A 23820-nucleotide genomic window follows, 5' to 3' on the forward strand; every position below is an offset into this window, starting at 1 on the left:
GTGGTGGAGGGATTAAGAGCGTGCCACACTTTCAGTGTTGTGGCCACATGGGACACGGGTCTGCAAGGGTTGGCAATGGGTGGAAAGCTATTCCTGTCTTGAGTTTAAAATGTTAGCGAATGGGTATGCACATTCTCATGCTTAAGGCAAGGCAAAAATAATACTAAGACCCCCCCCTCCCAAATACTACTAATAAGTTAAGGCTTGCTTACCACCTACATGTACACACACACACACACACACACACACACACACACACTTGTGTATCCTCTAGGATGTCTTTGGTTGGGTCTGGCTCGTTTTGAGTTTGGCTCTGGGGGTCCAGTCTCCTCTCCTCTGTGGCCGCAACTTCTTTATCTGTGAAATGGGGACACTGGGGGCACTGGCCCGGCAGGGATGCAGGGCTGGGTAAAAGAGATCTCTGGCAGAGTGAGGCTCTCAGCAGATGAGGCCTGTGCCCCGCACTCCCCTGCAGGTACTCGGGTCGCACGGATGCGGGCAGCCTGTACGAGCTCACTGTGAGGCTGCTGTCGGAGCACGAAGATGTGCTGGCGGAGTTCACTACGGGACAGGTGGCTGTGCCAGAGGATGGCAGCTGGATGGAGGTGATGCTGCTGGGCTGAGGGGGCAGGGCGGGGACATCCCGGGTGGAGTTTGTGGAAACTCCCTCCACCGCGCTTGGGCGCTGAGCGGGTGGTTCCCAGCTTGTGGAGCCCGCAATCAGAGCTGGGGTGGGGCTGCTGCGCCCGAGTGGGACGGCAGGGACAGCCTTAGACCCCTGAGGCTGACGCGATATCCTTCCACCCGCAGATCTCCCACACCTTCACTGACTACGGGCCAGGAGTCCGCTTTGTCCGTTTCGAGCACGGAGGGCAGGACTCGGTCTACTGGAAGGGCTGGTTCGGGGCCCGGGTGACCAACAGTAGCGTGTGGGTGGAACCCTGAGCGACCTCCCCCACCCCGACATCCGCCCTCTAGGGCAGAATCCTGGGGTAGAAAGGCCTTAATTTAGTTGGTAGCATCCTCACCTGCCTCGTCCACGCCTTGCACCTGCCTCCTCCCGCCCCTTCCTCCAGTCTGGTCCCCGAGGGGAGAGAAGGACTTGTTGCTTTACTGTGGGATGGCTTCCATTTGCATCTCCACGGGCAGTCGCTTCTAGAATGTACGATCCGAGGTGGGTATGGGGCTGCTGCTGGATCCCGCGCACCTAGCATTGTGCCTGCCTCAAAGTGGGCACTCAATAAATATTTGTCCAAAGAAGGCAACAATGGACGCTCAGATGAATGGACATCTCCCCACCCCATCGCGCTCCGTCTCCCCAGGGACCCTGGCCCGGCCTGGAAAAGTACTTGGTGGCAGTCCAGCTGCTCGGGTTTCCAGGGGCTCTTGGGTTGGTGTGGGGCCAGCTGGGCCTGGGCAGGCCAGTGGACAAAGGCTAGGATTGTGAGTCTAAGGAGGGGCTGGCTGAGCCTGGCGCCTGAGGACATCCAAGCTGCCCAGAATCCACAACAGGGCTTGGTAAAGGAGTGTGGGGTGCCTGCCCAACAGGCCCTGTTGGCCCAGTAGTTAGGCTGTGTCTTGCTGCGCAGTTCCTCTCCCTCTCTGGAGCAGTTTGGCAGTGACCCCACCAGGTCTGGATATGCATTCTCCTGGACTTAGAGACCACATACACACACACACACACACACACACACACACACACACACACACACACACACGGAGACAGAGAGAGCATGCACACTGGGAGGAAGTGTCTTGGCTACTCTTTTTATTCATCCCTGCTTCATACTCACCTTCCTGGCCAGGACAGGATTGGTTTTTATGTACAAGCTGGCTGCCGTGTGTGTGTGTGTGTGTGTGTGTGTGTGTGTGTGTGTGTGTGTGTGTGTTAGGCTGTAGGTTTAGTTTACTTGCCTCTGGCATTTCAGCTTCTTCCTGGAATGCTCCATGACTGACTGGGGTGAGGAGAGGTCTTGTCACTGTTGTCCTAATAGAGCCACCGTGATGCCCCACTCCCCCTTCCCCAGCTCTGCTTTCACATTTTATTCTGAGGTTTGGTGCCACCTGCTGGTGAGGTGGGACAGCCACCTGAGCTGGGGCTTGCTTGCCTCAGTGCCTCGATCCTTCTAATTGCTGCTAAGTCTCTGTCTTGGGCCTTCCAGGTTTACATGCGCGCGCGCGCGCGCGCGCGCGTGTGTGTGTGTGTGTGTGTGTGTGTGACATGTTCTGGTGCCCATAAAAGAAAAGCATCAGATTATCCCCATTTGGAAGTATAGGTGGTTGTGAGCCTGACATGACTGCTGGGATCTGAATGTGATTCCTCTGGAAGAAGGAACAAGGGCTCCTAACCTCCAAGCCATCTCTCCAGTCACACTGGAAACTCTCCAATTCCCCTGTTCACCCCAGTCCTTTCTAAGGGGACCCCGAGTCTGAGGGGAAGGCAAGGTCTACACCCACCTTAGTTGCTAATCATAAGAGAAGCAATTGGTGGCCTTGGGCCCAGCATAATGGAAGGAAGTGTGAACGCACGAGTGAGCTCCTGGGTTGAGATGAATATTAGGTAAGGTGGCGCTTTAGGGCAAAGGACTCTTATATGTGTGTGGAGCCTACCTGGCTCAGAGGAGGGAGCCCAAAGTACTGAAGTAGTCCTTTCTGCCTCCAGGCAAAAATGGCTTCTCAAGGGTCAGGAACCCACCAAAGAGACCTGAGAAGTTGGCTGAAGTGTGGAGTGACAGCTAAATTCAGTAGTTTGGGGAGACCAGTTGGTTGACAGAGATGTGGCGGCATGGAGGTTGTGTTGCTGGGGGAGGTGAAGTATGAGTTCTGGAGCACAGGGTGCTTGCCTTCCACTCAGAGATGAAGAGAGACTGTCACCACCTTTCCCTAACATGAAACAGAATAAGGTGGCAAGTGGCACCCAGAATCAACATAGAAATACAGTCCCCATTGGGGAACTATGATTCTTAATCTTCAACTGGCCTGAGCTCACCCTGGACAGAAGGAGCCTCGTGGGGGAGCTGAGGTCAGCGTTCCTAAAAGAAAACTCCACGTGTTGCCAGCAGGTGGCACCCAAGTGCGCTCGCTCTCTCTCTCTCTCTCTCTCTCTCTCTCTCTCTCTGTCTCTCGGTAACAAGTTGAATATGTATTGCTACTGAATATGAGTTCCTACTACGTGTCAGACAGAGATCACAGTCAGCTTCTGCTGGCATTCACACTGTAGAGGGAGAACCACCGACTACAAACAATCAGATGAAGCTAGCAGCCAACTGAGGCGACTCTCCCTACACAGCAGGTGCCCTTTAAGAGCTGTGCGTCACAATAGCCAGACGGGGACAATTACTAACTTATGCTTGTTTTGTTTTGTTTGTTTGCTTGTTTTTTGTTTTGTTTTGTTTTTCTGTGACAGGGTCTCTTTGTGTAGCTTTGGCTGTCCTGGAACTCACTCTGTAGAGCAGGCTGGCCTCAAACTCCCAGAGATCCACCTGCTTCTGCCTCCCGAGTGCTGGGATTAAAGGCGTGAACCACCAATGCCCAGTGACAATTAGTTTCTTTTAATGTCTGGGTATGGTTGTATATATCTTTAAACCCAACAGAGTTAGACAATGAGACCCTGTCTCTAAACAAAGCAAAACAAACAGAAAACCACAACCCCCTTCTCCATAAAACCCCAAATCAAAAACAATAGCAAAAAAGATAAAAATTATTTTAAATATCAATTTTTATTTCCCATATTTGTATATGTCTCTCTGTGTGTAAGCCACGTGTGTGCAGATGCCGGATAGCACCCGATCCCCTGGAGTGGAACTGACCATTAGTTGTGAGCCTCCTGGTGGGGGTTCTGGAAAGGGAACTTGAGTCCTCTGGAAGAACAGCAAGTGCTCTTAAGTGCTGAGCCATCTCTCCAGTCCCTGTTATTTCTTTTTCTCTTTCTTTCTTTTACGAATGAGACAAAGCACAGACAGGCAGGCAATTTCCCCGAGGTCACATAGAAGCAGGATTATACCCAGCTACTCAGGGACCTGGTCTCCACAGGGGTGCCAACAAAGGAGGGCTAAGGATGACAGGGTTGCTCGGCCAAGCGCACATCAGGAAGGATCTTTGTGAAGGGACCTTTGAAGCCAATGAGCAGGCCCCGGCCATACAGAGGTCTAGGAGAACACCACCAAAGAGGCAGCAAACGCAGAGGCCCTGGGCTGGGAATGAAGTTACCTACCCATCAGGAAAGCGGCCAGCATGCCTGGAGCAATGGGCACACAGTTTGGCGTGAGCTTGGAGATGCAGGTGCTAACCCAGAGAATCTCCCGAGGACGCACTGTGTACGGTGCTACATGGTGTGAGTACTGCAGGGAGACCGGGTGACATGAGCTTCCGGTAGGGACAGGAAGTTACTGGGAACGGGGAAGAGACCGCAGCAGTTTGCAGACTTGCCCGTGTGGTCACATTTCCAGAGGTAGCACTCATGACGGTGCTGTCACCGCAGTGTCCGCAGCGGCAACAGGCACAGGCTGAGGACTCCAGGGCTGGTTTTCATTGTTAAAGCTCAGGTTCAGGCTGGGTGGTGGAGCCCGCCTTGAATCCCAGCACTCAGGAAGCAGAGGCAGGCAGGTCGCTGTAAATGCCGGGCAAGCCTGGTCTACAAAGAGTCCAGGACAGCCAGGGTTCTGTTACACAGAGAAACCCTGTCTCGAACCCATCTCCCCCAAAGAGTCAGGCAGGTCCATCCCACCTGCTCACCAGCCGTTTCTGGGAGACAGTCATGCATCATGTGTATCAGTTACTGTTCAGTTGCTGAAACAAAAGACCTGACAAGCCAAAAGGCACTTCAGGGGAGGAGGGCTTGCTCAGGTTCACAGTTGGAGTCACAGTCTTCCAAGGCTTGGGACAATTCAGCGTGGAGGCTGGAGGCAGGAGTGTGAGGTGGCTGTAGAGCTGCATCCCCAGTCAGGACGTCCTGCTTTTCTCCTTTTCTCCCCACCAGGACCCCCAGGCCGAGGAATGGCGATGCCCACATTCAGGGTGGATCTACCCACCTCACTGAACCCAATCAAGAAACTCCCTCGTGGACAAGCCCAGAGATTGTCTCCTGCGTGATCTTAGGAGCTGTTAACAGTATTAGCTTGTCGGCCAGGCGGTGGTGGTGCACGCCTTTAACCCCAGCACCTGGGAGGCAGAGGCAGGCAGATTTCTGAGTTTGAGGCCAGCCTGGTCTACAGAGTGAGTTCCAGGACAGCCAGGACTACACAGAGAAACCTTGTCTCAAGAATACCAACCCCCACCCAACCCCCCCCTCCAAAACCCAAAAAACAGTATTAGCTTGTCATAGGTGGGGGAGGCCGGATGTTCCTGAGGATAGGGGAGGTGGTTTCCAGCTCAGGCAATGATCTAAGTCATCGCCGTGCAGGATCAGACATGGGCTCCTACTGGAGCCAGAGCAAGGATGAGCTAGGGGCTGAGATGGACATGATGTGGAAGGTGACTTCAGGGTTTGGCATGGGGCATACCCCGGCAGATCGAATGAGCATTAGGGGTGCCAAGACATTTTAACTAAAGTGTCATAGGGGGCTGGAGAGATGGCTCAGCGGTTAAGTGCACTGACTGCTCTTCCAGAGGTTCTGAGTTCAATTCCCAGCAACTATATGGTGGCTCACAACCATCTGTAATGAGATCTGATACCCTCTTCTGGGGTGTCTGAAGATAGCTAAAATGTACTTAGATATATATAATAGTAAATAAATCTAAAAAAAAGTGTCATAGGATGTAAAATGGATTTCCTTGTAGATTCCTGGTGGTTATCTCTGTTTAATAGCTTTGTAACAGAAAGGTCTCTTTTTAATTAATTAATTAATTATATGTGCATGGGTGTTTTGCCTGCATGTATGTCTATGTATGTCAAAGAAGACCCAAAGAGGGCACTGGATGCCCTAGAGTTGGAGTTCAGATGGTTGTGAGCCACCGTGTGGATGCTGAGAAATGAACCCAGAATCCTTGGAAAAACAGTCAGTGCTCTTAGCCGCAGATCTGTCTTTCTAGATTCTCTTTCTTTTCTAGTTTGTCTTGTAAATTAGAGATTTGAGAAGGGAGCAAAGTGCAGTTCCTCTAATGCCCACCAGATGGCAGCATCATCAAGGCAGTCCTTAGCTTGGCGGCCTCAGGCCTGCGATTTGAATCCAAAGCCCAATAAGGCGCCTTGTGGAGGGCTCAGTCTCCATCCTCGGGGACTTTGAAGAGGCTCAACCTTGGGGTCTCTCCATGCAACTTGTCTCTTGTTGTTTTGAGACAGACTTTCAAGTATCCCAGGCTGGCCTGAGGCTGACAATGAGTGTCTGCTTCTCCTGCCTCTGCTCTCTGTTCCTGGGATTGCAGGTGTGTCCCACCATGCTTGGTTTAGGTTCAGGCCTGAGTCTTACAGGACCTAAAGGGCCTTGGAGGTGGTCTTCAGGAGTGTCTGCACCCCAGCAGAGCCCCGGGCCTTCATCAAGCCCTCGTGGCTGAAGAAAGCTTAGGGTACCCAGACAGATCCTATCTAATCTCCTAGTGAGTAATGAGTCTACTGTCCCCCCTTCCTTCCCCCAAATTAAACCTAATCTTGTGTTGACTCTGCTGAGCAGGGAGAATAATTCAGAAGATTAAGACAAGATGGTATTCATTCTCTTCCAACAAAAGCCAATTAATTGCTGGTAGGATTATCTCGCTGAGTTAAAGCTGCTGTCAGCTCGGCAGACAACTAAGGGTGCTTCAGCTTAGGGCTGTGCTGACACAGCAGGAGAGATTCAGGGAGCTATCAGGAAGAACTGCCTGGATGGGGAAGGGGGTGTGAGGATGGTGGAACCTCCGTGTGGAGAACCAGCCACGTGGTGATGTGGTCAGATGGGAGCTCTTTGGAGCCCCCCTCCACCCCCACCCCCACTTCCAAACCTGTACCCTGCATTTGCTTCCCGAGGCCAAGCCACATGATCACATCCATCTCATGCCATCTGGGACCCTTTCATGCTTTTTGGGCTACCTTCCATCAGTGAATGTGGGGTCAACGTCCTGTCCCCTGACCTCCCCTCTTTCTTTTTCTTCCAGGGGCCAGGAGAGCCTCGTGTCTAGGGACATGAGCACACATTTAGCTCAGGCCTGTAATCCTAGATCCTGGGAAGGCTGAAACAGAATAGTAAGTTCTAGGCCAGACTGGGCTACAGAGCAAGTTCATTGCTAGCCTGGGCGACACAGAATGAGGGCAATTAGGCAAACTCAGTCTCAAAAACAAGAAATGAGGGCCGGGCAGTGGTGGTGTACGCCTTTAGTCCCAGCACTTGGGCGGCAGAGGCAGACGGATTTCTGAGTTCAAGGCCAGCCTGGTCTACAGAGGAAGTTCCAGGACAGCCAGGGCTACACAGAGAAACCCTGTCTTGAAAAACAAACAAACAAACAAACAAACACCCAAGAAATGAAAACGGCTGGTATAGAGCACTTGTCCAATGGGTATGGGGGCTCCGGGTTTTACCCCCAGCACAGAGAGAAAAAGGAGCGGGGGTTGCAGACACACCAGGGCCTCCCCTGGGTTTGCTTCTCTCTATAGCTCTCTATAGAAATAAAGGTACAATCTGGATGCCGAGGGTTCCACCCTGATGTTGCTCAGGCTAACCTGCCTGAGGTACACCACACACTGTGGGCTGTGGGAGGAGAACAGGGCTGGGCTGCACCCTTCATGGATCTCCCACACTATCTGTCTGAGTTGCTGTCCACTTCCCTTCACAACACTCCCAGGGTCTTCCCTTTGTCACCCTGACATGTATGGGTAGAAGCTGGGGTTCAAAGAGCACCCCCACTGTACCCTGTAGAGCCACAGGGGCCCCCAAGCCACACATCCTTCCCACAGGGCTGTGGTACACATCTTGTGGCTGGATGGAGCCCTGTTTTGGGCTGATGGGACACTGTGGCAGACACACCCCTTCTTTCTGGCTCTGAGCCATGCTGTCAGTGGGACGTGTGGATCCCCTCACAGGCCTGTGGCTCACCTTCTCCTCCCGCTCTGTGGGAAGCCTGCTACCCCATCGGGAGAGCACAGCTTCATTGACTTTGATCCGTGAGTCATTGATATTTTCTGAACACAACAAAAACGTCCCTGAGGTGCAGTTGAACCATCCAGGATATGTCACAGCTGTGTGCCTGGTGTGCTAAGCACTGTTCATCTCTGGTCACATTTAATCCACTCAGTAAAGTTCTGTACTAGGTCATTCCACCTGGAGGTTCAGAGAGGGACAGCATGGCTCTGTGTCACACAACAGGGATGCTGGACTCAGTGGATGCCAATCCCAGGAGAGCAGGGGGGATCATGTAGAGGTTAAGGGGTTTCCTGCACCCCACAGTGTTTCCTACACTGGGGGATACACCTGCTCATAGGTGGACTCACTTAGTACTCAAGCACTTATTAAGTCCCTTCTGTATGCCAGATAGCTTGTTATGCTCCCAGGAGACAACTATGACTCAAAGGAAGCTCACTCACTCCTGGAAGCTCAGACTGTGAGAGACAGACCTTTTTTTTTTTTTTTGAGACAGGGTTTCTCTGTGTATCCCTGACTGTCCTGCTGGAACTCACTCTGTAGACCAGGCTGGCCTCGAACTCAGTAATCCACCTGCTTATGCCTCCTAAGTGCTGGGATTAAAGGCGTGCACCACCACTGCCCGGCTTTTTTTTTTTTTTTTTTTTAAAGGGGAATTGCCTACTCTGTGACTCATCTCCTCTGTCATAGACAGGTGTGAGACAGTGAACGAGCTGTGAGGGAAGAGCCTCTTGAGTTTGGATGGTCAGTCAGGGAGGGCTTCATGAAGGAGAAGGTGAGTGGACCCTTAGCCTCTGAATGCAGAGACAAAGAACTTCCCTGTTAGGGAACCTGGGCTCCCTGGCCCTTCCTGGCCACAGGGTCTTCCTGACCCATTAGTGTTCTATGGTGGGACAGGGACGCTTGTGGATTCCCTTCTGTCCTTAGACGGTGATTGAGTGTGGGAGGAGATGGCTTCAGGCAGTGGTGTGTGTGAGGAGGACGAAGACCTTGTCTGGAGACTCTCAAAGCTTCTTAAAGACAGATACCTCAGGGAAGAAAAAGAAAGAAAGAAAAAAAAACCGGAAAACAAGAAAGAGGGAATCGGGCGGGGAAAATGATTTTCTCGGCTGGCGTTTCCAGGGGAATTAAATCCTCTTGCTCGTCACCAGCGAGTGGAATAATCCAATCTATGAGGCAGAAGCCCCCTCCTATTTATTGCAGAGCCTTTGACCTAACAGTATCGGGCTGCGTTTGAAATCAGACCATCCCGGGGAGGGAGCGCCGGAGGGAGGGAGCGCCAGCCCCCGGACCAATTACTCTGCTCGCCGACACCAGAAAAATGAATTATTCCCCCGAAAGCAGCCTCCTCGGCTGATGAATTCTGCACTGCAGAGCTGCGGAGTTCTCCCAAATTGAATCGAAGCTTTGAGAGATGTTTAAAACCAGGTGGAGTGTGTATTGGTGGAGAGGGGGTCCGACAGCCTTAGGGGCTTCAGCTGCTGGCAGGGGTCCAGGGAGGGAGCGAGGGACAACCCGCTTTCCTGCTGCAGAGTTCCCCTGTGCTCAGCTGGGGCGAAATGCTTTGTTCCCAGCCCGAGGCTCAGAGAGGCCAGGTTGTCTGTCTGAGGCCACACAGTGAGCAGGTAACCATGGCAACCTGGTACCTTTCAGTCCCTGTCCTCCGGGCCTTGCTAGAAACGCCTCCTCATCCCTCTCCCTCTCCGGGAAGCCCAGATTGAGCGCTGTTGGCTCTGAGCAAACACTTCCCACTTGGAATCACTGAATCTATAAGCTGTGTGACCCGGGGCACCGAGCTCCATCTCTCTGGGCCTCGGCTTCCTGACCCCGCTCCCAGTGATGCTAAATAAAATCTTGGATTGCCACCCTGGCAGCTACAAATGACAGAAACATTTGTCACTCCAAGTGGCCAACTAAAGCAAACTTGGCACATTAGTCAGAGTCCCCTACAGACGCAGAACGGATAGGATCGGCATTTACAGGGAAAGGGGACGGATTAGGCTGCTCTGTAAGTTGTGCTCTGGGTAGTTCAACAACGCCTCTTGATTAAAAGGCAGAGAACGCGGTAGTTGTAGCTGTTTAGTCAGAGAAGCTGGGTGTCTCAGCACTCTCAATCTGGCGTTGGCTTTCTGGAGGACTCTCAGAGACCTGCTAATCCTTAGTCTGCACTGAAGCCCCGATGATGTTGACTCTGATACAGGTGAAGGAATGCCTCAGCCACAGGATAGATGAACTTGCCAGCAAGAGTGAGGGCAAGCAGGCCAAAAGCAAAGGACCCATGTTTTTTAAGGTAGGCTGCCACCAGAAGGCATGGCCCGGATTTAGGATGGGTCCTTCTGCTTCAAATGCATCTCAGAAGACCCCTCACAGGAGTGCCCAGGGACTTGGGCTCTAGTTGTTCCAGAGGTAATGACGTTGACACCCAAGGTTAGCCATCACACCTGAGTTTACGTAGTGAAGGTATGCTGGGACGGTTGTCTGTATACTTAATGTGTGTGTGTGTGTGTGTGTGTGTGTGTGTTCACATACACGAACATGCCAGGGAAGTTATGTAGGAGTCAGAGGGTAACTTTCAGGAGTTAGTTCTCTGTATAGCATCTTCCAGAATTGGACTCAGTTGGTCATATTTCTGGGGCGAGTATACTGCTCTCTCATCTGCTTCTACCTTCTCATGTACAGGAGAGAACTGAGGTTCAACAGATCTGACGGGGTTACACACGCCATCATATAGCTAGTTAGTACAAAACCACACTTCCGCCTGAGTTTCTCTAATCTGATGGGGGAGGCATGGCCTCTGCACCCAGTAGACACTGAGGCCCCGAGGCTGCTCCCATCCCTCTGAGAGGTTGGATCTCAGATCCCCTAGCACTCCTGGGTACACACGCATGGAGGTAGAGGGAAGGGATCATAGTGTGCCTATTCCCAGGAAGCCACGTGAGTCCCCGAGGGAGCTAGGACATGGGATTGTGTGTCCCCATTTCCAGCTTCTAGAAAGAGACCTAGAATTCACTATCGGTCTCCCCACCAACCCCCTTTAAGCACTTAAAGAACAGACCAGAACTGATAGCTAAATTAAACCTGCTGAGAGCGCCTGTTTAATTGAAAATGCCATCTGTAATTTAAATGTCAGAATCGGGGATGGTTATTTCAGCAGCCTTGAAGACTGGGTCTCATTTCACAGTTTCAAAACAGACCAAGAGAAACAGCAAATGGACCGTGGCCTGCGGCATCGTGGAGCGATTAATAACTTCTCTGGTCCTGCTGAGCTCCAGCTTCCATGGCTGCCCAGTACTGAAGGCTCTGGATGGGGGCTGGGAGGTTTGGGCTCAGAGCTCAGCCCCTGCCTCACCTCCACACACTTCTGCTCTCTCTCCACTCAGCACCAGGGTAGCCTCAAGCTGCAGGGCTTTCCTCCAGAAGGTCTCTTTTGCCTCCAGGGGTGAAAGCCCTGCCTCCTAACCTCCTTTTTAGGAGTGTCACACACCCACAATTCCTGTGACCAAAGACAATCACAGAACCTCAGCCATTTGGGGTCCCGCTTTTCTTTTCTTTTCTTTTCTTTTTTCTTTTCTTTTTTTGGTTTTCTCTGTGTAGCTCTGGCTGTCCCAGAACTCACTCTGTTGAGCAGGCTGGCCTCGAACTCAGAAATCTGCCTGCCTCTGCCTCCCAAGTGCTGGGATTAAAGGCGTGCGCCACCACTGCCCGGCTGAGGTCCCTTTCTTTCATATTCTCTGCTTGTTAGAGGAAATCTTGAATGTCAGATAGACAGGAGGAAGACTAGCTGTGGGCAGGCCATGCTGCCTCCTGCTGCCTTTGCTGGAAATTTGGGTGTGGGACCTTTCACTCTTCCCAAGTTCAGGGTTCTTTTCCCTACAAAGATACCTACACACGCAAGTCCTCAGAACCCCGTTCCTCCATGAGGTGTCCAGGCAACCGGAAAGCCCACTAGCCCCCCCTCAGACCACCTATTCTCCTGCCTCTGCATCTGGAAGCCTGGCCAAGAGCTATTCTGTGCTGCCCTGGAGGTCAGTGGACTCAGGAGTCACCGTGCTGCAGATGCCTGTCATCTGGAGTGGGGGAGGGGATTTGAGGGTAGAGTGGGAGGAAAGAAAAAAGAAGAATAAACAAACAAAACTCAAAGTTATGCTTGACTCTAGGTGCTAGAAATCTGTGTGACCCGGTGAGCTCTGAGTCACAATGGCTGCTGAGAGGAAACGTGGGGTGGGGGCATCTTTGAAGAGATTAAAGACAGAACGAGGCAGAGAGAGTTGAGAAGTCTCCCCACTTCCTCCTCTTCCTCTTCTCCTTCTTCTAAAACAGGGTCTCATGCAGTTCACTCTGGCCTCAAATTCTCCACATGGCCAAGGATTATCTAGAGAGACTGACCCTCCGGCCACCACCTCCCCAGTGCTGGAATTACCCGGTTATGGATTGTCAGGGATCTAACCCAGCATTTAACGCATGCTGGGCAGCTGTACCAACTCTATCACAGACACCTTCCTTCACTCTTTGTTCATCCAGTAGATAATTATTGAAGGGCTATTGTATGTTGACCAATAGGAAAGAGACTAAGTAAGAAGGCTGGGATGTCAATATCATCAGGTGTGGGGTTGCTGTCTATCACCCCAGTCCAGAAGGGCAGGAAAGTCTGGGATTGGAGATCTGAAGGGGCAGAGGGCAGGTTCTGGAAAGAGCAGTGTCCGGAGGACTATGAGGTGCCAGGTTTGATTTACGCCTCTCTGCAAGTTGATTCTGTCTCAGGGAGGTGACTGGCAGCCGTGGAGTGTAGACATTCCCGCTCAGGGACCACACTATGATTATAGGCGTGCACCACCATGCCCAGTTTTATGTGGGACTGAAGATGGAACACAGAGCCTGGAGCAATGTGGGAAGCTGAGGAGTGAGAGGTGGAAACGGGCAGAAAACACCTCCTCACACTTTCCCTGCCCCCCCCCCCCGCTCCTGCCCATGTGACCCCACCTAGTGGCCCCACCATCACCGGGAGCTCTGACTGGCTGCCTCAGGGAGTAATCTCTTGCCCTGATTAACTTTCTGTCACCTCAGAGCTGAGTGTCCCAGGGAAGGATGCTGGGGACTGAGAAGGGAGGGTGAGGGAGGCCCAGCATTTATTTCCTGGGCCTTTGCCACCATGAATCTTAGGAGCCCCAGACACTTCCCTGCGTCCCAAGGGGTGGCTTGCCAGGTGAAATGTTCCAGGGTTGAGTCATGATTCAGGCTGTGCCCTGGAGTTGCTGGGAGCTTGTGGTGTGTGGGGAATGAGGAGGGGAGCACCCACCCTCTGCTTCCAGGGTGCTGTGAGTTCCCATTTATCAGGGAGCATTAACTGGGTTCCAGCATCTCCTGCTGTGTCCTGGGCTGGGGGCTGGGTACTGTGAGGAGGCAGCCCAGCCTGGTCTGTGTCCTCACCTTCCTTCTCCTACAGGTGAGGCCGGTCTGAGCACTGCCTGAGGGCAGATAGACACTTAGATCTCCCTCTTGCCCCTATCCATCCCTTCCCTTCTCTTTCTGCCTCTACCCAGATATTCAGGGGCTGGGGGTGTAGTTCTGTTTGGGGAACGTCTGCCTAACACTGGCAAGGTCCTGGGTTCAATCCTAGGGACTGGTAGTGCACACCTGCCGTCCTAGCTCTTGGTGGGTGGAGAATTGAAAGTTCAGTTATCAGCCACATAGTGAGTTCAAGGCCAGCTTGGGCCACATGAGAGCCTGCCTCAGAAATAGGGTGCCGGGAAGACTGCTCAGTGGATAAGAGTACTTGCTTCGAAAGCCTGAGGTCTTGAGTTTGAATCCGCAGCATGCACTTAAAAAGCCAGCACTGTGGGAGGCAGAGAGAGGAGGGTCCCTGGGGCTTGCTGGCTGCAAGCCTAGTTCCAGGTTCAGTGGGAGACCTGGTGTCAAGAGAATGGGACAGAAAGTGACAGAGTGGGATACCCAGTGTATCCTGCTTTTTGTTGTTGTTTTTGTTTTTTGTTTTTGTTCGTTTGTTTTTTGAGACAGGGTTTCTCTGTATAGCTCTGGCTGTCCTGGAACTCACTCTGTAGACCAGACTGGCCTGAAACTCAGAAATCTGCCTGCCTCTGCCTCCCAAGTGCTGGGATTAAAGGCATGCACCACCACTGCCCAGCTTCAGTGTATACTGCTTTACACACGTGTGTGTATGCCCAAGCACATGTACCTGCATGGCCTTGTGCACATATACCATACATGTGTATACACAAAACATGAATGGACAAACAACAGAATATTTAAACCCTAAATTACAAGTTCTTTCCATGGACCCTCCTCTGCCAGGACCCTCCCCTTCCAGGACCCTTCTCTGCCAGGACTTTCCTCTGCTAGGACTCTCCCTTCCAGGACCCTCCCTTCCAGGACCCTCCCTTCCAGGACCTTCCCTTCCAGGACCCTCCCTTCCAGGACTCTCCCTTCCAGGACCCTTTCTTCCAGGACCCTTCTCTGCCAGGACCCTCCTCTGCCAGGACCCTTCTCTGCCAGGACTTTCCTCTACTAGGACTCTCCCTTTCAGGACCTTCCCTTCCAGGACTCTCCCTTCCAGGACCCTCATCTCCTGGGCAGACACAGGAGACCCTTGCCTTCAGAGCACTGCCCTTGGAGACCTCTTTGTCTTTCTCCACATCTGTTATTCTCGCTGCCCAGATGAGGAGCTGTGTCGGGCCCCTCCTCCATCACCAATCTCTTCTCAAGTCTGTCTCATTGAAGCCAGGTTGTTGGCTTGAAATTGGCCTTGAAATTTAACGCCGTGGCAAAGGGCAACTGGCTGGAATCAGGGCATTTCCACTTTAAGGAGTCAGTCAGGATTCGCCCGTAGGCATCTGTGCCCCAGCAATGCTTGGACCAGGACTCACCTAGAGAGGCAGTCAAGAATGGAGCCTCCTTGGAGCATTCAGTAATGCCCCACTTACTGGTGAGGGGCTGCTTCCAGGTAGGAGTTGGCGCTTCTGCCTCTGCTGGGCCACCTTCAGCATCGCAGGTGGTTTGAAGATCAGGAATGCGGCTCCCCGCCACCCTTCTCCCCCCCCACACCCACACCCCTGGGTTAACGATGGAGATAAGACCTTGAGCTAATTGAGGTCTTGCTCAAGGTTAACTGGTACTTTCATTGGTGTGAATGATAGCTGCTTCTGGGTCTGAGATGGAGGCAGGGATGTGATGATGCAGAGCCTAGCGGCTCCTTCCCGGAGGGAGCAGAGCCGCCTAGATACACTCTGCACCTGCCATTTCCCCTTTCTCCAAACATTTCAAGAGCAGCCTGGGCATCCTGTCCGTGGCAGGCTTCTCTCTCCACCCCCACAATGTCCTCATTAGTTTATTTTCCTACGTATTTACTTCTATTTGTGTGTGTGTGTGTGTGTGTGTGTGTGTGTGTGTGTGGTCGCACGCGTGGGTGCGCGTGTGCACGTGTGTGCGTTTGCGAGCAGGAATGCTTTTTTTGAGATAGTCTGTCACTGAACTGGAATTAACCAAGAAGGCTGGGTTGGCTGGCTAGCAAGCCCCACAAACCCACTTGTCTCTCACTCTCTAGAGACGAGATTACAAATGAGAACTGCAAGATTCCTATTTTTAAAAGTAAGGTTTAATTAATTTCTTTATTGTGTATAGGTGTTTGTCCTGCTTGTGTGTCTGTGCACCACATGTGCTCCTGGTACCCACAGAAGCCAGAAGAGGGCATTGTTTCTCCTGGAACTGCAGTTACAGATTGTTGAGCCACCCTGTGGGTGCTGGGTACTGAACCTGGGTCCTTTGGAAGAGCATCCAGTGCTCTTGATTGCTGAGCCACCTCTCTGGCCAGATCCCTTGCCTGGTTGATTTACTTCCTCGCCTGCTCTGCAAGATGGGAAGCAGAGGGCAGAGGCTCGGCAAGCGGCTTCCCACCCTGGCTGCCTGCCTGGCTGCCCCTTACGCCTCAGTTCTTCAATGGCGCCTCCTCATCCTGACTTCCATTCAGCTGTGCATGTCCATTTACTTATTTGTGTTGAGGCCAGGTCTCCCTCGGTAGTCCAGTCTGGCTTCAAACTTGTGATTCTCCTGCCTTAGCCTCCCCTCCTTCTGTGGTTATAGCCTTGCCTGGCTTTGGCTGTGGTGTGAGCGAGTCCTGGAAAGTCTCAACTGGCTGGGAGCTTGGTCTCCACATGCTGGTTCAGATGTGTAGACACTTTTAATGTGTGAGACTGAATGGGACCAGGGAGGCCATGGGCTGTTTATCACCTCTTAGCTCAGCTCATTCACTACTCAAGACTGGATTAGGTCTCATGAGAAGAAAGTGTTGTTGTTGTTGTTGTTGTTATTGGTCATTATTATTTTAAGTAATAGCTCCTTGTGGTGGTTTGCATCTGTAATCTCAGAACTTGGGAAGCTGAGGCAGGAGGACTTTTTTATGGCCTGGCCCTCAGTTTCTTTCTGCCTCCCATGGAGCATGGCGTCTCCTGCCACTCATCGGAGCTCTGCACGCATCACAGCTTGCTCTTAGCTCTCCAGAGCTGAGTCAGACAAGCCCCCTTTCTCCACTGAGCACCCAGTACCAAGGTGTTTTTTTTTTTGTTTTTTTCATAGTAATAGGAAGAGAGAAAAAAGACTCTCTGTGACCTTGGGTCACTCCTGCTGTCTCCCTCAGCTCAGCAAGCCACACGCTAAAGGAGGCCAAGGTGAGCCAGCATTCGTCCCTCAGACTCGAAATTGAATAGTTTGGTTGGTTTTTCCAGACAGGGTTTCTCTTCGTAGTCCTGGTTGTCCTGAAACTTGCTATGTAGACTAGGCTGGCCTTGAATTCAGAGCTCTGCCTGCCTCTGTCCCCCAAGTGCTGGGATTAAAGATGTGCACCGTCATCACTTGGCCAGAATTCTGATTTTTTTGTACCTTCTTCCAATGCCCTTTAGCTTTGGGACCACAGAGAGGGAGCAGACAGGAGAGCCTGACACAGACCTGACAGAAGCGATAGACTCCATTTTCCTTGACCTGTCACTCCCTGATCTCATTCACTCAAGAACAATGTCCCCATTTGGCTGTGGGAAAAAAAAGTTAATTTGTTCTATTAAAAAATTGTGGTTTTTGTTGGAGAAAATTTTGGAGAGCTCAAACAGCATTAGAGCAGAGCCTCCAGCCTGGGTTCCTTCCATTTGCAGAGTAAGCCCCTCACATCGGAGCCCAAGACCCGCCCCCTCCGGTAATTATAAGTAACATTAAAACTGCCTCCCGGAGCAAGTTATTACTTCCAAGAATAATAGTCTGTTACTACAAGAAACTAATTAACAGCATGCAATGAGGGAGAAAAATTCAATTAATTAGTGCTTTAATAAGCGCTCCCAATGATTCAGGCCCAGCTTGGGCCTCAGGGTGGGAAAGAGGAGAAACTCAAGGCCTGGGATGGGGATGGGGGTGAGTGTGAGGCTCAGCACCCTGTGGGGCCAGGGAAACTCTGAGGCCCAGCAGAGTCTGGGAGGAGAGCTCCCCTGTTGGGTTCAGCCCTGGTTTGTCAGAGTCCCTGCCGGGTGAGGCATTCACTGGCCCCCTTGTTACATCGCAGGGTTCTCTTAGGGAAGGACTGTCCCTGTGTGCTGGCTTGGTAGCTTTGAGGGGCCTCTAGAGATTTGCTTTCCCGCGTCCTGTGTGCTTGAGCACTTGTGTAGAGCTCAGAGGGTAACCGGCAGGTCTTGGCTCTCTCCTTCCACCTTGTGGGTATTGGGATTGAACTCAAGTTGTCAGGCTTGGCGGCAGGTGTCCCTTATCGGCTGGGTCGTCTCACTGGCCCCTCCCCCTCTATATAATGACAGGGATTGAGTCTGGAGCTCACCGATTGGCTAGACTGGAATGTGGCCCTGGGATCTTCCTTTTCCCACCTTCCAATGCTGGGGTTCCAGCCCGTGCTGCATGGGTTCTGGGGATTGAACTCAGGTCCTCATGTTGAGCAAGCAGTTTCTCTCTGAGCCATCTCCCTTATCTCTGAATTATTTAAAATTACAAGTCCTCTTATCTCTTTCCCTAGGTTGGATGTCAGTTCCTTCTAACCTAACTTCCTGTCTGGTCCACTCCAGAGTCTACGCATGGACTTCTCCCCCATGTTGAGAGTTCTCTCTACCTTTGCAACCTCTTTTTTTTTTTCCTTTAAAGATTTTATATTATTTTAATTGTATTAGTGATGTAGGGAAAGACAGAGTCAGAGACAGAGAGACAGACGGACAGAGACAGAGAAACACAGAGAGAAACACAGACACACATACACACACACAAAGAGAGAGAGAGAGAGAGAGAGAGAGAGAGAGAGAGAGAGAGAGAGAGAGAGAGAGAGAAGAGAGAGAATGCGTGTGCACAGTGTCCGTGGAGGCCATAGATGACAGGTCCCCTGGAATAGGAGTTATAGGCAGCTGAGAACTACCCAACATGGCTTCTCTGGAAGAATAGAAGAATAGCTGTCAAGCCTAGAAGGTCCTTACAATTTTGGTTGTTTTTTTGTTTGTTTGTTTGTTTGTTTGTTTGTTTTAGTTTTTCGAGACAGGGTTTCTCTGTGTAGCCCTGGTTGTCCTGGAACTCACTCTATAGACCAGGCTGGCCTCAAACTCAGAAATCCACCTGACTCTGCCTCCCAAGTGCTGGGATTAAAGGTATGCACCACCACTGCCCGGCTAATTTTTTTTTTTTTATTTTGAGATTGTATCTCACTGTGTAATCCTAGCCTAGAACCTGATATGTATCAGGCTAGCCCTGAACTCACAGAGATCCACCTGCCTGTGCCTCCAAGAGCAGGGCACACCTAGCTTTCCAAATCCTCTTTTTTTTTTCCCTTTTTAACTAGGCTTGAAGTTGAGTTCTTTATAAATGTCTCCTCTCATCTTAAGCCCTCTCCCCCTCTCAACTTCCACCACCATGTGTCTGGGTCTCTGGACTTTTCCTGTGTGAACCTCTGTAATGACGGTCACCTACGACATTGTCTGTGCCCTCTGCTCCATGTCAGCTGTGATCACCTGCCTTGGAGAGTCTGGTATTCACTAAAGCGCTCAGTAAGTGCACAGTAGCTAAACAGAGGGGGTATGGTGGTGCTCCCAGGGTGGGGAGAGGACGGTGCTCCTAAATACAGTTGCCTATAGAGGTCATGTTGCTCAAAAGTGGGATATGAGCCACAGCACACATAGGAAGCCAAAGGCCATCTCATGGGTGACCAGACAGTAGGTGGCAGAGTGTGTGTCATGAAATCTCAAGGCAGGAAGTTGCTGAAGAGGCAGGTTGAGTTAAACTGTGGTGTCATGGGGAGCTACTCCTGCTTCTGGAGCACCATCACACCAGCCTAGCCTGTCCTCCTGAGGGTGCTCAGTGTCACAGCTTACCCTTGATGAAATCTTCCCACCTGGCTGCAGTTGACCTGGGGCAGCAGCTCAACTCGGTGCCTGCCAGGGGTGGCTTACCCTCACCTGTCTTCTCCAGCCCCTGCGTGTCACCTATCAAAGCAGCTGCTGTGGGCCAGCCGTTTCCAGAGGGAGGCCAACGGGCGCTTATTGAATGTATGGTTTTAATTTATGACAATTCTAATCCCATTATGGCTTCCCTTTTGTCTGCAGCCTGCACAGCAGCATTTAATTACGGCCAACCTAGAATTCCCCCACACAAGGGACCTTGCCTGCCAGACTCCACCCTCCCCAGTCTGAGGGAGTTTGGTGGCCCTACGGAGGGGTGTCTACAGAGGAGGGGGGGCTCCCTGGCCGTGTGGTGCAGGCATCAGAGCAGTTCTTGGGGCTATCGCTGCACCCCACAGGATTCGTGGGTTGGCTGCTAGATAACAATGAGGGGCTGCAGTGTGTGCTGAGCCAGGCATCAGTATGCAACCTGTATAGCTACTGGGACAGAGGTGGGGCAGCCTGGGATAGCAGAGGCATGGGCAGCTCAGAGACCCGCTGAAGGGCAATGAGATGTACCTTGGTAGGCAGTGCTTTTTGAGCACGCACAAAACCCCGGGTTCCATCCCGGTGCTGCATTAAGCCAAATGGAAACAGGAAGACCCAAAGTTCAAGGTCATCCTCAGGAAGAGGGAGGTTTCAGCTAACCTGGATTTTATGAGATCCTGTCTTTAAAAGAAAAATGAAAGAGAACAACTCTCCTGGGGTGGCCTGTGCCTCCAACTGCCCACGTGAGAGACACGTGCCTCCCAGGATGCTGCAGGAGGCAAACTCCAGCCAGGCTCAAGCACACGGTGCCGCCGATGCAACTCTGTGGTGTTGATGGAGGCCACTGCAGGGTGGATTGTAAAGCACTGCGGTGGAGGAGTCAAGGGTCAGGGGTCAGGAGCTAATCCCTGGCTGGCAGGGAATCCCTGTGTGACTCCAGGTCACAGCTCCTTTCTCTAATCTCAGGGCCATGTCTTAAGGTTTTACTGCTGTGAGGAGACACCATCCATGACCAAGGCAAGTCTTATAAAGAACAACATTTCATTGGGGCTGGCTTACAGGTTCAGAGGTTCAGTCCATTATCATCAAGGCGGGAGCATGGCAGCATCCAGGCAGGCATGGTGCAGGAGGAGCTGAGAGTTCTACATCTTCATCTGAAGGCTGCTAGCAGAATACTGGCCTCCAGGCAGCTAGGATGAGGGTCTTAAAGCCACACCCACAGTGACACACCTACTCCAACAGGGCCACACCTTCTAATAGTGCCACTCCCTGGGCTGAGCATATACAAACCACCACAGAGCAGAACTCAGACAGGTCTAGTTCTGAAGGGAGGAAGCAGGATAGCTGCGATGGAAGAACAAGGGCCCAGAGGTGCTGCGCACAGGCCGAGGGGATAGCAACACCAGAGGAGGTTCCCACATCCTGTGCCCAGCGAAGGTGAGGGGGCCAATAGCGCTTAGAGACCAACTGGAGGAAACAGCGCCATCACGTGGTCAGAAGGACCAACAGCACCTGGAGAGGAGCAGCCCTGAGTGCAGAGATCCAGCCTGAAGCCCACTTCCCACGTTGGTACAAAAGGGAGAGAGCAGTCCAGAGCTGTTTGCTACCGGCCCGGGAGTGGAGACTCCCGGAGACTGCTAGGCAAAGGCCCAGGGCTCAGCATTCTGGGGCTCCAAGGCTGTGAGTCATGGTCAGAACCAGCAGGCTTCAGAGCCTCCTGTGGGGCAAATGCCTGAAGGCCTCAGGGCTCCACACGGACAGAAGACAGTGGTTTAAATGAACAAGCAGACAAGGAGAGTTGTGGAGTGTGGTAGGGACTGAGGCCAATTAGAGCACCTAAGAGAGCAGCTACTTCTTTACCCAACCATTGCCAGCATGACAGAATGCTGACCTTGCACTGTCTGATGGGCTCAGTCTTCCCATGTCTACATCTGTAAAATGGACACAGTAGTAATGCCTGTCCCATTGACTTGAGATGCAATTTTGAGTGGGTAAACAGTGCTTGGCATGATATCTGGCATAAAGTAAGTGGCAATTACTTGTGTTAGCAATTATTGGGGTGTCTATCATTCTCTAATGACTCAAAAGACTAGCTGTCTTCTCGCTCACAGTCAGCACAGTGAGAAGGGGATAGGCAGGAGTAGGTAGTTTGGGGGTCTTTGGGGCTCCGTGACTGTTTGATCTGGATAGTGAGGGCACCTGAGGCTTGCTTTGATCTGCACAGGAAGCAGACGCCAGAAGTGTGGCTGAATTGCCTGGAATCACTTCATCCCAGATACAAACACTGGCAGACAAGATTTGTCAGGCTCTGCTGGGCCCGGAGATGGAAGGGTTTGGGGAGCCAGGAGTCACGTGGTGCGGGGTGCGACGATGTCAGGAGGAGGAGAGACTCACTGTGAACTTGAGGTGTGGAATTCTGTTCAAGGACAGAAAAGGGAGAGACAAGGCTGGGAGACGGGAAACTCTCCAGGCGTCCCCTGCGTTCATGAATCCTGCTGGGGTTGGAAGAAAGCGGCACCTGCCTCACACGCCGTATGCTAAGTAGCCTTGGCTGGCCTGGAACCCACTGTGTAAACTGGTCTAGCCTTGAACTCATTGAGATCTGCCTGCCTCTGCCTCTGCCTCTGCCTCTGCCTCTGCCTCTGCCTCTGCCTCTCTGCCTCTGCCTCTGCCTCTGCCTCTGCCTCTGCCTCTGCCTCCACGCCGAGCTCGATTGAATTCTTGAACCCCTGGCTTCCATTTCCCAAAGTGTTTGGATTCCAAGCATGCACCGCCACAGCTGGTTTGTGTGGTGCTGGGAATGAAACCTGGGCCTCCGAGTATGCCAGGCAAGCGCTCTAACCCCTGAGCTACACCCCCAGCCGTGCACATGTTCTCAGGGAGTCTCACCAGCACTGTTTGGGTGAGCCAGCCAGAGACAGGTCATATCTGTCCCTAACCCAGCGATCACCTTCTTGCTCCAGGACTCTCTGTCCTTTCAAAGGGAGCAGTGATAGATTCCTATGTGGGATGCCTGTACTTGGTTCCTTTGCTAGCCTGAACCAGCAGGGTATGTGTTTCATTGCCATGAAGATAGTTGCCATGAGATAGCTGCTGAACCCAGGCTGGACCATAAACCTCCTGGTAGCGATTGTCCCAAGTCATCGTGTGGCAGATAGCTCATGTAGGAGTTGGGTCTCCCAGCTGGTGGATCATCTAGGAGCTGAGACCTGTTCCTGGGGGTGCCAGCACTTTCTGGAAGATGAAGTTGACAGTTTGGGTGGGCATCGGGAGGCTGTGACCAGGCTGCCTTGGTCCAGCATGTAGGAAGAGCAGCAGGTGGCTCTGTGCAGATTAGGTGAGCCTCTCTGGGCCTCAGTCTTCCCTCCTGCAAAATGGGCGCAGAGTCGATATGATGACTAAGACTGTAGGACATTGTGTTCCAGCCCAGCCCTTAGCAGGGCATGAAGTGAAGTAGTAGGGCTCAGTAGAAGAGGGGCTCCTGGGAAAACTTTAAGAAGGAATTGGGGAGGCAGCAGCTGTGGGAAGGGGCACCCAGTTGACAGGATCCACTCAGGACCCAAATACCAGGGAAACTGGTGGCTCCGCCGAAGTCTATGAACTTAGCATATGAACCCTGGAGCTGGGGTATGGGCCTGGGGTTCTGCGAGCCTTCCACCCTGGGAATCCCCATCTGGCAGGACAGGCTGGAGAAGCAAGGGCTCCAGGGATAGAAGCCACAGAATGATGTGAGTCACCCGAGGGTGAGACTACCCTGACTCTGCTCTCTCTCTGTGTTCGAATCCCCAGTTCTGTGTCTTTGGGTGAGACTTTCTCTCCCCGTGCCTCAGTTTCTGAGAAGGCTAGGTTGATTCCATGACAGACTTCAAATCAGCAGTTCAGGAGTGTCTTAGGGTTCTACTGCTGTGAACAGACACCATGACCAAGGCAACTCTTATAAGGACAACATTTAACAGGGGCTGGCTTACAGGTTCAGAGGTTCAGTCCATTCTCATCAAGGTGGGAGCATGGCAGCATCCAGGCAGGCATGGTGCAGGAGGAGCTGAGAGTTCTACATCTTCATCTGAAGGCTGCTAGCAGAAGACTGGCTTCCAGACAGCTAGGAGGAGGGTCTTAAAGCCACACCCACAGTGACACACCTACTCCAACAGGGCCACATCTCCAAGTAGTGCCACTCTCTGGGCGGAGCATATACAAACCATCACAAGGAGATTAAGCCTAAAATCCTAGGCTTCAGGCAGCTGATCAGAAACTGCCCTACCACCTGACCTTAAGCCAGGACAATGGGTCAGTAGTTTCCAGCCTCCATGCCCTGGTAATAGAAAGTCCTTAGAGACAGAGTAAGACAAAGACCACCCACCCCAGAA

General features: G+C 52.1%; 1 protein-coding gene and 1 long non-coding RNA gene across 2 annotated transcripts in view; both read left to right on the forward strand.

The window, feature by feature from the left end:
• Fbxo2 (F-box protein 2) overlaps nucleotides 1–1265 on the forward strand; it is a 6004-nt gene extending 4739 nt beyond the window's left edge. Inside the window, exons 5-6 of the mRNA XM_031376989.1 lie at nucleotides 476–605; nucleotides 811–1265. Coding sequence (XP_031232849.1) covers nucleotides 476–605; nucleotides 811–945 — 265 coding nt within the window. The 3' untranslated portion in view covers nucleotides 946–1265. The remainder of the gene's footprint in view (nucleotides 1–475; nucleotides 606–810) is intronic.
• Nucleotides 1266–8791: 7526 nt separating this feature from the next.
• LOC116095673 lies at nucleotides 8792–9216 on the forward strand. Its single transcript, XR_004120681.1, has 2 exons — nucleotides 8792–8823; nucleotides 8976–9216. It is a non-coding gene; the product is annotated as an uncharacterized LOC116095673 (long non-coding RNA).
• The last annotated feature ends 14604 nt before the right edge of the window (nucleotides 9217–23820 follow it).

This window comes from Mastomys coucha, unplaced genomic scaffold, assembly GCF_008632895.1.
Source record: "Mastomys coucha isolate ucsf_1 unplaced genomic scaffold, UCSF_Mcou_1 pScaffold18, whole genome shotgun sequence".
NCBI lineage: Eukaryota > Metazoa > Chordata > Mammalia > Rodentia > Muridae > Mastomys > Mastomys coucha.